The 14,181-nt window shown below is 47.5% G+C and overlaps 1 protein-coding gene across 2 annotated transcripts in view; it reads right to left on the reverse strand.

The window, feature by feature from the left end:
- Positions 1-191: 191 nt before the first annotated feature.
- nuak1b (NUAK family, SNF1-like kinase, 1b) overlaps positions 192-14,181 on the reverse strand; it is a 28,356-nt gene continuing 14,366 nt past the window's right edge. The window contains exons 3-8 of one of the 2 annotated variants that reach the window (XR_008066364.1): positions 9,878-10,029; positions 8,656-8,721; positions 8,325-8,444; positions 6,326-6,458; positions 4,036-5,203; positions 192-2,960 (exon numbers count right to left, since the gene is read on the reverse strand). Coding sequence is in view for 1 of the 2 variants with exons in the window: in XM_052465634.1 (XP_052321594.1) it covers positions 4,110-5,203; positions 6,326-6,458; positions 8,325-8,444; positions 8,656-8,721; positions 9,878-10,029 (1,565 nt within the window). In the remaining variant the exon portion in view is untranslated. Of the gene's footprint in view, positions 5,204-6,325; positions 6,459-8,324; positions 8,445-8,655; positions 8,722-9,877; positions 10,030-14,181 lie in introns of both variants that reach the window. The other variant, XM_052465634.1, reaches the window with a different exon arrangement.

The following is a 14,181-nucleotide window of genomic DNA, read 5'->3' on the forward strand; positions in this document are numbered from 1 at the left end:
TTCAACGTCATCACATTGAATGTTTTGGTTGAAATGACATGGAAACAACGTTGTTTCAACCAGTTTTTGCCCAGTCGGATTCGACCAATTCTCCAAATTTGCAAGGAGATTACAGTAGGACTTAAATGCCAAGAGAAGCAAGACAGAGACAAAAAATGAACAACACAGAAAGACAGACGCAGAAACACAACTTCTTTGACGTGATCCATTTATTTGAGTTGGTACAGTACTACAGTAGACGGTTTGTAGTAGAGGGACACATGACGTTTGGTTCCTCAGCAGGAAATGTCTTGAGACTTATTCATACACGATGAAATCAGATTGTAACTCCCAAAACACATACTCGACCAATGCTTTCACAATGAAATGAGACATCATCCCTCCCTTAAGGCTGTATCCCAGACAATATGACATCTCTCCATTTACGTTATGAATACATCCCCAAGCAGGCCAAAGCATGGACAGAGTAGCTTTATACATCAAATGAAATGGCTTAATCGCCAATAAATACAAGTATAAAAAAAACACCTTGATAATAATTAGCATTATCAACAAAGAAATACCTGGATCATACAATATAGAAAGGGCATTCAACTTAAAGCACCTTGGCAGTCCAGGTTCACCAACTGATACCAAATCAAAATCAGAACCATGGCAACAGCCAAGAAAAAGAATGAGCCGTAACAAAAATAATACTTAAATAACATAATAATACTATTATTATTATTGTCTTAATACCATTATCCAGTCAGGTTTCCCTATGATTAGACCTTCTGCTACTAACGGATATGCACCAGTTAATTCCAGTTTGGCAGATAGAGTTTAATCAGATTCTTTCCTTTGTTTTTCCTGATATCACTCCCTTAGTTTAGGAATTCCCTGCTTTGGTACAGATGGAGTCTTACCATGACTTGTCTGGGATCAAACAAGTGGTTGTCAATGTGATGGCACCTACAAGTATGTGTTTATCCCTATGTGTTAGCATTTTAGAGAGGTCACGGACATAATAAGAGGCCATGGAGTTCCCTTTTGGGGGGTGTCAATGGGCACCTCTTTCTTTGAAAGTGAACAAATGTACAAGGCCCTGTTCTCTGTGGTTGGGTCACCAGGCTCTATAACACAGTTGGTTCTCTATCTACGTGATGTAAGTTCACAGGTACAACACCGCAATATGACTGAACTTAGGTCAGCTGCTCTCACCCCTCAGGTGTACCAAAACAGAGGAAATATTCAGATCCCACTGACGTCAGATCAGTCCTCTGATCTCTTACGGCCAAACTCAGGGAAGAAATACTTTCTGCCATAACATAAAGCAATATAAAGTTTCTATATTTTGGAGAATCAAAAACAGAAGCGTAATGAAACAAAATACTAACATAGTATAATTTTATCACTGTAAATCCAGTTGACAATAAAAGGCAATACAAAGGGCAATAAAATGCAATATAATACAGAACGGGTCTGTCGTTTCAATCAATACCCAGGACTTTGCACCAGCAGACCTTTGACAACATTCAACATGTTCATTCTGCTGCTTGGGGGTTGCTATAGTTTCCCATACACATGTTCTGATAATATATTGGAAGTATCAGTCACAGATGCACACTGAGGCCATTCTAAACACGCCACACAAACACATTCCACAGAACACACTCGGCCTATGACACAACTTTCTTTAACAGCCTCTAGCATTTGGCTTAAAACAATTCCTTAACACTAAAGTAGAAATATAACAAAAGCCTGCCAGGCTATTATTGTTGTAAAATGAATTCATTTTCAGATGGTGTTTCCCCATCTATGGTTAAAAGTTCCAGGGGCACATACAGAACCCAATCCATTTCATCCCCTGAATCATTGAAGCTTCTTCTCATCTTTGGTTTTAAAAAAAACACACAAAAAAAACACAAAAAAACACAAAAAAACGTTCAATTTCCTTTCTTTTTTACTGCGAACTCACTTTCTCTATGTCACTTTCTCTATGTCACTTTCTCTATGTCACTTTCACTAGTCTACATATCTGTTTCCTTCAACTCTTTCGCCCTTTCCAACAGGAAAGGCCTCTCAAATCGCACCATCACCAGGAACATTTCTCTTTCCCTCCAACACTTGTTTCCCACTCAAACCTCTACTACACTCTACCTCTCACTTTCACTCCACCATCATTTTCCTCTCTGCTACATGCTACTTTCCTCTAATAGAAACAATAGCTGGCTAATTATGCTAAGTTGACATAATGGCCCTGTACACACAGCTGGAGGCCTGACAGCACACACACCACAGAACCCCCCCCTGCCAGGTGCCGATAACATCTCCCGCACCAACACGTCTCCAGCCATTGTCTGTGGAATGTGCTGTGTCATTAGAGCACTGAAACAAATCCTCCTGCTTAGCCCTTTGTGGAGTGGGAGGGGGCGCCTGGGTTCAAAATGAACTAGGCTTTAACATCCACAAATAACAACCTGAGCATTGTGTGGGTCTACACATGACATGGACACTCTTAGAAAAAATAAACGATGCTATCTAGAACCTAAAACGGTTCTTCGGCTGTCCCCATTGGATAACCCTTTGAAGAGCCCTTTTCGGTTCCAAAAGGGTTCTACTTCGAGACAAAAAAGGTTCTACCAAGAGCCAAAAAAGTTTATCCTATGGGGACAGCTGAAGAACCAATTTGGAAACCTTTTCTCTAAGAGTGTATGGTTTCTTTGCCATTTCCAGCTGGTATGACTCTGTAGCCTAGTTATGCCAATTGAGAGAGAAGTCCTCAAACCAGAGGCAACTCCAGCACTATAGACAGACAGACAAAACAACCACAGACATGGCTGTTTATTTGCCAAGAACATTCCAGGGCTATGAGAGGGCATCTGAGCCATCTACCTTCACTAAGGTGAGCAGCTCCAGACCCCTCCAGCTCGCCTGTCCAGGCCGTGTGTTTAAACCAAATCCCCAAACTGCTGACACATCTATGGGGGAACAAAAAAACAAGAAAGCACTGCATGAAAAGGCTTGTTTAAGACTGTCATCTCACTGGGCTTGGATCTTGTTCCTGACAGTGTTTTTGGGGGGACGGAGACGGGACTGTTTCCTCTAAACTGCTGTTTTAGGTCTGTGTGACCCCTGACCTGTGACTGTGTAAGGCTATAGGCTGCTGTGGGTCCCATTAAGGTCCTGGGTCTCTCTCACCACATTCACATGTATATGAATCAAAACAGCACAACTGGTGACAGGTTGGCCTGGCAACCATCTCTCTCCACTTTCAGGAAATGACATACATAATTTTATATGGATCTAAAAGGCACTTCCTACATATTCCCTAATACCATATGCTAATTTATAGGACATGCGCTTTTATGGTGATATACATAGCTGCATGTTTTACTTATGCGGCCATATTAATATATCATGTATACATGTTTCATTTTAATGGGTAACATAATAATTATATATGTCAATCCACACAAAGGGTTGGAGACAATGAGCTTTGGACTCTTCCAGTACTGCCAGAACCCACCAGTTTTCTATTCAACTAAAATCTACGCAAATATGAATAAATAATTAACATTGTCAGTTATTTTGGCGCAAGACCCTGGTTTGTTTTTTTACAGGAAGTAAAAGATCCCAAAAAACATGTGCTCTGTGTGAGTTCTAAGGTGCTTTTTTAAACTCCAACTCAATTCATGGCTCGCTTCGAGAGCCAACCAGTTTCTGGTTGCTGCAATTGTGATTCTAACTTGCCTTTTGCTGAATATGTAAACATTTGAATACAGCAAAGTCTACGGGTGGCTGGAGGAGGCAGGCTGGGTGGCATTCTCTCGTGCCAGTGGTTTTTCTCTCTACATCTTTTGAAAACCCTGCTAACTGAATTTCCTTTGACTGAGAAGTGCATAATAGTGTATGTATGAGTGTGTGTATGATATAGTTTCTAACAAGGATTCAATTCCCGGAAAGAAAACAATAACCTCCCAAAAGTGGCAGGCTATCCCACCAACACACTGGTCAATGGTTGTCAATGACATACACATTCATGTACATACACACCAACAGAGACAGATGTTATAGCCTCAGCCTGGCCAGCTGGCTGCCTCTTCTCTTCCCCCCTGGGCCCTCCCCGGCTAGGTGAGGTTGCTGCTGATGTCCAGGGCTTGCTGGTACACCTGAGTCATGTCGTCCAGGTCCCCCAGCAGGGAGAAGCTGCCGTTGTCCCCCGGGGACCCCAGCTCTCTGGGGGACCGGCTGAACTTTGACCCGTGGAGCGGTGTGGCCGCCTGGAAGCCCTTGAAGCTGGCCAGTTGCAGCAGGTTTTCGGCTGACACGCAGGCCCTGATGTTGGGGCGGTGGGTGGCGGTGGGGGGCCAGTCGGGGGACAAACGAGGGGACAGGACGTCGTCCTCCAACACCATGCTGGACGGACGGCTCTGGCTACGGGACAGGCCTGAGTCACCCGCCGAGGAAGGCTCCCCAAGAGCACCAGCTGAGGGAGGGCCGCTGTAGGTGGAATACTTCCCGTTGCGCTTCAAGATGCCCTTCCTCCCCACCACTCTCCTAGGAGGGGAGCTGCAGGCGGTGACCCGGGACATGGTGGCGCCCCCTAGCAACTCGGAGGACTCGCTTCGCTCCGGGGAGGAGTAGTACCCTGATTCCCGTTGTTGGTTGTTCTTCAGGATGCCCTTCTTGGGGAGGCTGGGCACCATCTTAGCTGGCGAGCCCCCTGCCAGGGCAGGCTCCTCCTCCTCCTCCTCCTCCTCTCTGTCGGGGCTAGAGCAGCTTCCTTCTCCCTTGGCTGGCCTGAGCTCCATCATCGCTCCACCACTCCCCAGCTCCACCTCCTCCAGGCTGGGCGAGCGCTGCTCCTCCGTCACCCTGGTCTTGAGAATCCCCTTGGGCCTCTTCATCCCTGGCTTGTCCCCCTCCCCTCCACCGTGGGGCCCATCCCCCACTTCATTCTCCTTCTTGGACTTCTTGGGACGCTGGCGGAGGACCAGGGGCAGCAGGGTGGTGGGTTTTCCCGGCCGGGGCTCGGTGCGGTTCTGCCAGTCAATGAAGCGGGCCAGCATGGGAGAGGAGGTGCCACTGTCCCGCTGTGTCTCACAGTCACACACGCTGCTCTTCCAGCCCCAGTTGACCCACCAGTGGTTGGCAATGTCTTCCACCGTGGCCCGCCGCTCTGGGTTCACCATCATCATCCAACGGATCAGACCGCGGGCATCTGGGAGGGGCAACAGGAGGGGAGCACAGACTGACATTCTGGATATTAGCACAGCAGAAGGCATGTATGAGCCGGGTTACACTTCAGGGTTTTATTGTTGCTACAGTATTATCTAATAATAGTTCTACTTAGACCAGAGCTGGGCAACGTTAGTGGCCCCCCGTCTTTACAGCGGAGAGAAATGTTCTGTACGTTTTAGAGTCCATTTTGTGCAATTGTACACATTTTGCCAAGGGGCTTAGAGAAAATGTGGCCGTTTTAAAGCAAGTTTGCTTAAATTCCATACATTTTTGTTATGGGGCAGAAAGAATATTTAGACATTGTATAACTTTTTTCATGCATTTCTACTCATTTCGAAATGGGGCAGAGAGGAAAATTAGTTGTTTTATAGCCTATTTCATGCAATTCTACATATTTTGCTTTAGGGTGGAGATGCATGCTTGCAGTTTTTAATATGATATCTGAGTGAGACTGACAAAAAAGATCAAATGGGGCCCCCCGTCCGGTAATTTGACCATGATAACAAGTTTAGATAGCTGGCTACTAAACTACTTTAGCAAGCTAGCAAATTTTAGCTGACACGGGCTAATTGACTGACTATCAGTGACTGACATAACAAAAGAAAACTGCTAATACACAAACACATTTCAAAATTGCACCATGTGTATTCTACTATTCTAACTCGCAACAGTAAGTTGGGGGGGGGATTGATCCAATGGCCTTCAAAAGGGGGGCTGCGGGGCGCATGGCCGCACATTGCCTATCCCTGACTTAGACAGTGTACTGTAGACACTCTTAGAAAGAAAGGTGCTATCTAGAACCTAAAATGTTTCTTTGGTTGTCCCCATAGGAGAACCCTTTGAAGAACCCTTTTTGGTTCCAGTAAGAACCACTTTTTGGTGCCAGGTAGAAATACTCATTTGGGTTCCACGTAGAACCCTTTTCACAGAGGGCTCTACATGGAACCCAAAAGGGCTCTACCTGGAAACAAAAAGGGTTCTCCTATGGGGACAGCCATAGAATCCTTTTGGAACCCTTTTTTCTAAAAGTGTAGAGTAGAGGGTGTATACAAAGAGGGAGACTAGATCTTCGACTGTGTAGGTTGAGGGTTTTGTTCTGCACCTGAGGACTGGGTGGGCTCTCTGTACTCCCCATTGCTGATCTGGCGGATGAGGTTCTTGTGGTCTCCTCCATCGAACGGCATGGTCCCATAGACCAGGGTGTACAGCAGCACCCCCAGAGCCCAGCTGTCTACCTACAGCAATACAAACACACGTGTCAATACACAGGTCCCTACACAGATCAGGATCAGATAGACTCAACGTGAGAGACTCAACGTGAGAGATCAATCAGTTAAATCAGTCACCGGAGACGCAGTTGAAAAGGAATCTCACATTTCCCTTTTCCAATTTCCAGTAACTGATAAATGAGGCTCAATGCCATTACTGAGTTAGCAGCAGATTATCAAAACATTAACAAGGAGCGTACTGTGTCTGAACTGGAACGACGTAGCTATGGTGTAGCAACAGCTGAAACACTGTAAGCACCGCACAGCTATACCATATTGCTCTTGGCCCTACTTTCCTTCTCCATCCCCTCAGCCATAGAAACAGTGATAAACACCAGAGTGTGGAGTCGGGAGTGTGCCAGTTTGTTTCCATGTAGACAGAACTCTCCAGTTCTCCCTCTGTCTTACTTTCTGTCTCTGTCTGTGTGTCAGCCAGAAGCCTGCGCTTTGTGACCACTAACCTAATGCAATGTGGCTTTCTTAGTAAATGGGTTATGTAAGACCAGTGTCTGGGGCATGGAGGGGTGGGGGGTGGTTAATGAGTCCAGCAGAGATGGCAGAGCTGTGATATCCTGGCCCTGACATATCTCAGGAGACACACTGCCAGCCACTGATTAGCCAGACGTCAGGCTTGGGAAGGGAAGGACAAGACTCCTGGAGGAATGTGGCTGGCTGTTGATGGCCACGGGGTTATAGCCAGCTCAGCGTTGGGACTGAGGTCTGGGACTGACTGTCAGGGACTGACTGTCAGGGCACAGGAAAGTAGATAGGGCTGCTCCAGCAGCTCCACACTGACTGGACTTCCTCTAGGGCCAAAGCCAGGAATGCCTCACCCTGAAACCACTCTGTCATTGGTTCACTGACTGAGACCTCTCTGTCATTGGTCGGCTGGCAGGGCCGCTGGGAGGGTGAGACAGGGCGAGTGCCATTGTTGTGTTCTGTTTTTGTGTCAGCTGTAATTTGTGGATTTTCCGCAACTGGGTTCTGCTATTTTAATTACAATCTCTGTTGAGTTTTTTTGCATAGTGAATTATATAAATTTAATGATTGGACTTTTCGGTCTAAAAATACAACTTTATTTTATAACACACAACTCTTCTTGCAATTCGAGAAACGCCCTGAAGAACAATTACTTTGGAATTAGTCAATAAATAGTTTGGGGCTATTTTGTCACTCTTTCTCTCTTTTTCTCAACCAAACAATTTCTCAGTCCCACCCATCATTGGCAATGAAGTTACTGGGCCTGTCTGTGTAACTGCTAAAGTCTGGAAGTTTAGAGTCTTCAAAGGGAGCTGAGACACCATCTGAGGCCTCCCACTGAGGATGTGAGAGTTGCTGGGAGTAGCAACTGACTGGGGTGTAATCCCATCAAAGAGGAGACCTAATGCCTCTCTCTCTCTCTCTCTCTCTCTCTCTCTCTCTCTCTCTCTCTCTCTCTCTCTCTCTCTCTCTCTCTCTCTCTCTCTCTCTCTCTCTCTCTCTCTCTCTCTCTCTCTCTCTCTCTCTCTCTCTCTCTCTCTCTCTCTCTCTCTCTCTCTCTCTCTCTCTCTCTCTCTCTCTCTCTCTCTCTCTCTCTCTCTCTCTCTCTCTCTCTCTCTCTCTCTCTCTCTCTCTCTCTCTCTCTCTCTCTCTCTCTCTCTCTCTCTCTCTCCTCCCTCCCTCTCTCCCTCCTCTCCCTCCCTCCCTCCACCACTATCTCTCTATTAGCTCTGGGACTCCCGCCCCACAGTGCCAGGTCCTGGAGATTAGTAATAACTTCTCCCAGGGACAAAAGAAACCCAGTCTCATTGTGTCCGTCTGTGACCTCTGACCTGTGTGGTGCCTAGTCCCTACCTCTGGGCCGTGGTAGGGTCTTCCGTTGACTATCTCCGGTGATGCGTAGAGTGGGCTGCCACAAAACGTCTGCAGCAGTTTGTCCTTATGGTAGAGGTTGGATAGCCCAAAGTCAGCAATCTGGTGGGGAGACGGAGACAGAACATCATAGTGGTTTGGTAAAACATCATAACAAAGGTCATTCAAAGTCTCATGGCACTGACAAGGTGCCAGAAAGGACCGGCATATCTAAACTCTATTCAAAGTTACAGACTCTGTTAAACATGTACAGACTCTGCTCCAAGGTCACAAGCCAGGTCGATAGAGCTGATTGAAAATGACTCTTTCTTACCTTAATGTTACAGTTTTCATCCAGTAGCACATTTTCCAGCTTCAGATCCCTGTGCACCACGCCGTTCTGTGAAAGACAAACAGTCCATAGGTTGTCTCTAGCTCGGTACAGTAGAGGGCCATTCGTTCGCAGTTCAATCTGCTTGCTGACGGTGTGGTGATTTACAGAGACCAAACTCCTGTGTTGCTCTCAGGGGATAGAGTCAGAGTGGGCCAATTGGTCTCGTGCTGTTTCATTTCCCTGCCTCACACTCTATCGTCTTTGTGTTGACATCTGCAGAGATTTTCCTTCGAATGTGTCACAATAAAAAAAAAAGAGCCTGTAATTACGGACCCAGATAAATCATGTTCTCACAACAGCCCCGGATTAAAAACAACTCTGTAGTTAGTGGCCCTTTCAAGGCAGGCACTAACATGTGGTACACACAGGGAAAGGAAACACATGCAGCCATTTCAGATCTGGAAGTGATGGGGTGACTTCATTACAGCTGTGGCCGGGTTCTGTGTTGTGCTGTGCGTCTTCAATTGGTTAGCAGTGACAGGGAACACTTGTTCACATGCTTCTGATTGGAGAGGGGGAGGTGTCTCTAATCAGCCCTCTCACAGTGCACCTCCTTCCTGTGTCAGTCAACCACACTATATCACCCCTGGGATAGGATGACATCATCCTATCCCAGCTGTAGAGATGAGGACTATGGGGGGGGGGGGCAGCCAGACATCCACCCTTTCTGGAGGACCATGGTCGAGGGGAGAGGAGGAGAGTGTGTGGGCCAGGATCCATTCTACGGGGGTGGAGATGATGGAGTGTCCCGGTTTGAGCTAAGGGGTGATCCAGGGACATGGAGAGACATGACCGCAGATGAGGACCCAGGGAACCACGGCAGAGGCTGGGTCTGCTCAGCACACTATGGGTGACACTGGCTTGCATTGAATCTGTCCTCCCGAACACCAAGAGGCCAAGGAAAGCATAGCTAATACATCAGACTGCTTGACAATGTGAGAGATATATACGGTTATAGGCACACGGTTCTGATATTTTGCCCTGCGTCTGATTAGTAGAAGTGTGTGTGTGTGTGTGTGTGTGTGTGTGTGTGTGTGTGTGTGTGTGTGTGTGTGTGTGTGTGTGTGTGTGTGTGTGTGTGTGCGTGCGTGCGTGCGTGCGTGCGTGTGTGCGTGCGTGCGTGTGTGTGTGTGTGTGTGTGTGTTTCTATACATAATCTTACCTTATGACAGTGGTGCACAGCAGAGACTATCTGTCTAAAGAAGTGTCGTGTCTCTCTCTCGCTCAGGCGCCGGCGCTCACTGATGTAGTCGTACAGCTCGCCCTTACTGGCGTACTCCATCACGATCACGATCTTGTCCTTGTTCTCAAACACTGGAGGAGGCAGAAGCAGTGGAATGGACACAGTCAGCGTGGACACAGACAGATATCATCTGTTTCAGTCAGCGTGGACACACAGACAGATACCATCTGTTTCAGTCAGCGTGGACACACAGACAGATACCATCTGTTTCAGTCAGCGTGGACACACAGACAGATACCATCTGTTTCAGTCAGCGTGGACACACAGACAAATATCACCTGTTTCAGTCAGCGTGGACACACAGACAGATACCATCTGTTTCAGTCAGCGTGGACACACAGACAGATACCATCTGTTTCAGTCAGCGTGGACACACAGACAGATACCATCTGTTTCAGTCAGCGTGGACACACAGACAGATACCATCTGTTTCAGTCAGCGTGGACACAGACAGATACCATCTGTTTCAGTCAGCGTGGACACACAGACAGATACCATCTGTTTCAGTCAGCGTGGACACACAGACAGATACCATCTGTTTCAGTCAGCGTGGACACACAGACAGATACCATCTGTTTCAGTCAGCGTGGACACAGACAGATACCATCTGTTTCAGTCAGCGTGGACACAGACAGATACCATCTGTTTCAGTCAGCGTGGACACACAGACAGATACCATCTGTTTCAGTCAGCGTGGACACAGACAGATACCATCTGTTTCAAAGCAGAGGTTTCATCACAAAACATTTGTGGAAAAATCTACTTCATCTTCTCAGTGGACATGTTGAATATCATCTAGATGAGAACCTCTGCCAGATTCACAGCAAACTGGTTGTGTTCAAACTCCAGAGCACGTTGCATCTCTGATTACATTACATCACCACCAACCCCACCTCATGTGTCTGGCTTGAGTCTTAACAACACTTCTGGGAGGGAGGGGGTGTTTTAGTAATCAGCCAAACGCCTTGGAGAGGAGAGGACATGAGAGGAGAGACCTAGGAGGAGAGGAGAGGAGAGAAGAGAACATGAGAATAGAGGAGAGGACATGAGAGGAGAGGAGAGGACATGAGAGGAGAGGACCTAGGAGGAGAGGAGAGGAGAGAGGAGAGGAGAGGACATGAGAGGAGAGGACCTAGGAGGAGAGGAGAGGAGAGAAGAGAACATGAGAATAGAGGAGAGGACATGAGAGGAGAGGAGAGGAGAGAAGAGGAGAGGAGAGGAGAGAGAGAGGAGAGGAGAGGACCTAGGAGGGGAGGACCTAGGAGGAGAGGACCTAGGAGGAGAGAGGGGAGAAGAGGACATGAGAATAGAGGAGAGGACATGAGAATAGAGGAGAGGACATGAGAGGACATGAGAGGAGAGGAGAGGAGAGGAGAGGAGAGGAGAGGAGAGGAGAGGAGAGGAGAGAAGAGAAGAGAAGAGAAGAGAAGAGAAGAGAAGAGAAGAGAAGAGAAGAGAAGAGAAGAGAAGAGAAGAGGACATGAGAATAGAGGAGAGGACATGAGAGGAGAGGAGAGGAGAGAAGAGGACATGAGAGGAGAGGAGAAGAGAAGAGAGAAGAGGACATGAGAGGAGAGGAGAAGAGAGAAGAGGACATGAGAGGAGAGCACATAAGAGGAGAAGAGAAGAGAGAAGAGAAGAGGACATGAGAGGAGAGGACATGAGAGGAGAGGAGAGGAGAAGAGAAGAGAGAAGAGGACATGAGAGGAGAGGAGAAGAGAGAAGAGGACATGACAGAGGAGAGGAGAGGAGAAGAGAGAAGAGGACATGACAGAGGACGAGACTAGAAGAAACTAGTAAAGAAAGGAAGAAAAGGGAAGAGAAGGGAAGAAGTAAAATAGAAAATAAATACAGGAGGGGGCCTAGTTAACAGAAGGTCCATAGTGTCTTCTTGACCTGGACAGTAAATCATCAACTTCTCATCATGCCACTAACTTTCACCACTCTCTCCCACATTCCAAGCCCCCACACTAAGCCCTATTCACATGGAGAAGAGATAGGAAGCCGCAACGCCCTACAGACTAGACACAGGACAACCTGTTCCACCACTATCTATCTAGCCTCCCATGTATATCATTACGTCTACCGCCAGGGCATGTTGCCGTGCCAACAGCAGTGCACCATGTGAGGGATGAGAACTGTCAATGTATTTTCCCACACAACAGGGGCTCCAAGGGTGGAGACCTAGTCACCCATGAGCGAGCACCTTCACAGGCCCACCCCTCCCCTCTTCTTCCCCCTCCCCTTCGGAGAATAATCCTGTGGTAAAAACATGTTGATGCTGATTGATGGTAACCCTCCCTGATTTTGGCTGTTCCGCCGGGCAGGGCAGGCAGCACGGAAACCGGGCCAGCTGTCCTGGGGGTCGGATCTGATTGGATGACAAAGCTTCGACCCGGGACGACCCTTCCGGCGAGCCGTGGCGGGGGCCCGTTTGAGAGCCAGCCCCCCAAGATTCACATGGAATATTACCTGGTTCACATAACGGAGGCCTGTTATCCACGGCCCGCTGGGCTGGGTAGCGCTAGCTAGCTGCCCCCTCCGTCTGTCATTCATTGATTCTTTGTTCCGCGGCCAGCAGGTCTCAGATCATACAAATTAGCACCTATTGTCCCACTGCCCTGGACTTTGCTTGGTCAGCTTAGGGCCTAGCCCCCTCAGCTGTTACCATGAGAGTCACGCTTAAATCGCTACTTCAGCGGAGCGCAGGGGACAGTGAAGTTACAAAGAACATTTACTTTGTGTGTTCAAATGTGTGTTGTCTGACAGAGGCCTTTAACATGGACATTCAGTGCTTCGTCATATTTCACAAGGAGGGCAATGTACAGTAGTCATAAGGCAGAGCAGTTTCCATTCAAACCAGAGAATGAGTAGGAGAAATCTCCCTCTTCTTAAAGTCCTGTCCAGAGAGGGGTGTGCTTGTCCCTGTCACACCAGGCTTGTTTTACAGCCTTTAAGTTCGCTAGGGAACAAAACACAAAACACTACACAAACAGCCGTTGTGAATACCATCTCAAAGGAATGGACCATATTGACTGCTTCAGGAAGACTTGTCTTGAAATTGTTCCCTTAAAATTGAGTTATGAGGTTATGAATTATGCTGGAAGTGACAAGCAAATGTGCTTCAATTGCTCACAGGCCCGCTGATGGAGGCAGAAAAATATATTTTTCAAAAAAATCCATCAACACTACACATCTGGTTCAGCTTTGTTTCACACAAGCAGTTAGCTGTTGACACGGGCGTTGCCGGATACACATGTGTGTGTCTATACATTTGCAACGCTATTCTGGGCGGGGGCCAGCCCACAACAGTAAACAAGAGAAACACCAGAAACCAGGCAACCTCTCCAAAGAAACGACTGGCAAGTGTTGGTAGCAGACAGTGGGTCTGACTGCACGGCAGACGCATAGGAGGGAGCAGCACCCCGTCTTCTTGTAAGCTGGTTTATAGAAGTGTTCTCTAATCAACCTCTCAGACACACACAAACTAGATTTAAAAAACAATAACCACAACACTCACGGACGACTGGCCCGTTCCCATGACAAATGTCTCTGTTTGACTGTTCGTCACCAACACGTGGGGTTTGGTAGACTTTGAACCCAATCAGAACAGTCATAGTCAACCGGTTTGGGCACTGTTGTTAGGCGATGTGGCACAATAGTTCTGACGTGGCAGAGAAAACTGTTTTTGAACGACTTGGGATATAGAAATAGGTACTAGGCATTTGTCTGATGTTGACTCATTGTTTAACTGCCCTTTGAAATGGCGGTTCAAACTTGGATTGGAAATGTAAGGTAATGTCAGATGCATCAACATTCTCTGTTGATCACAATTCCTCTCTCAAACGGAGGTGTGGGGTCAAGTCAAAAGAGTGAATATGCAACACAAGACATGAGTGAAGCCTTTGTGTCTTGGAAGGTTGTCTCGTGGGACTGATACACTGTATGGATGTGGCGTTAGCGTGAGCTTAGGGCCTCTCCTCCCTGTGCATATCTGTGGAGTCAGGCTCAGGGCTAGCCTTCTCTCTAATGGAGTGCTAACCACTGAGGCAATCTCTCTCTCTCTCTCTCTCTCTCTCTCTCTCTCTACTTCTCTCTCTCTACCTCTCTCTCTCTCTCGCTCTCTCGCTCTCCCGCTCTCCCTCCTACTCTCCTCAGTCTCAGTCTGGCTCCCAGCTGGAGATCTCTCTAAGCACTAACAGATGTATGTATGGCCCTGAGAC

This window comes from Oncorhynchus keta, chromosome 17 (genome assembly GCF_023373465.1).
Source record: "Oncorhynchus keta strain PuntledgeMale-10-30-2019 chromosome 17, Oket_V2, whole genome shotgun sequence".
Lineage (NCBI taxonomy): Eukaryota > Metazoa > Chordata > Actinopteri > Salmoniformes > Salmonidae > Oncorhynchus > Oncorhynchus keta.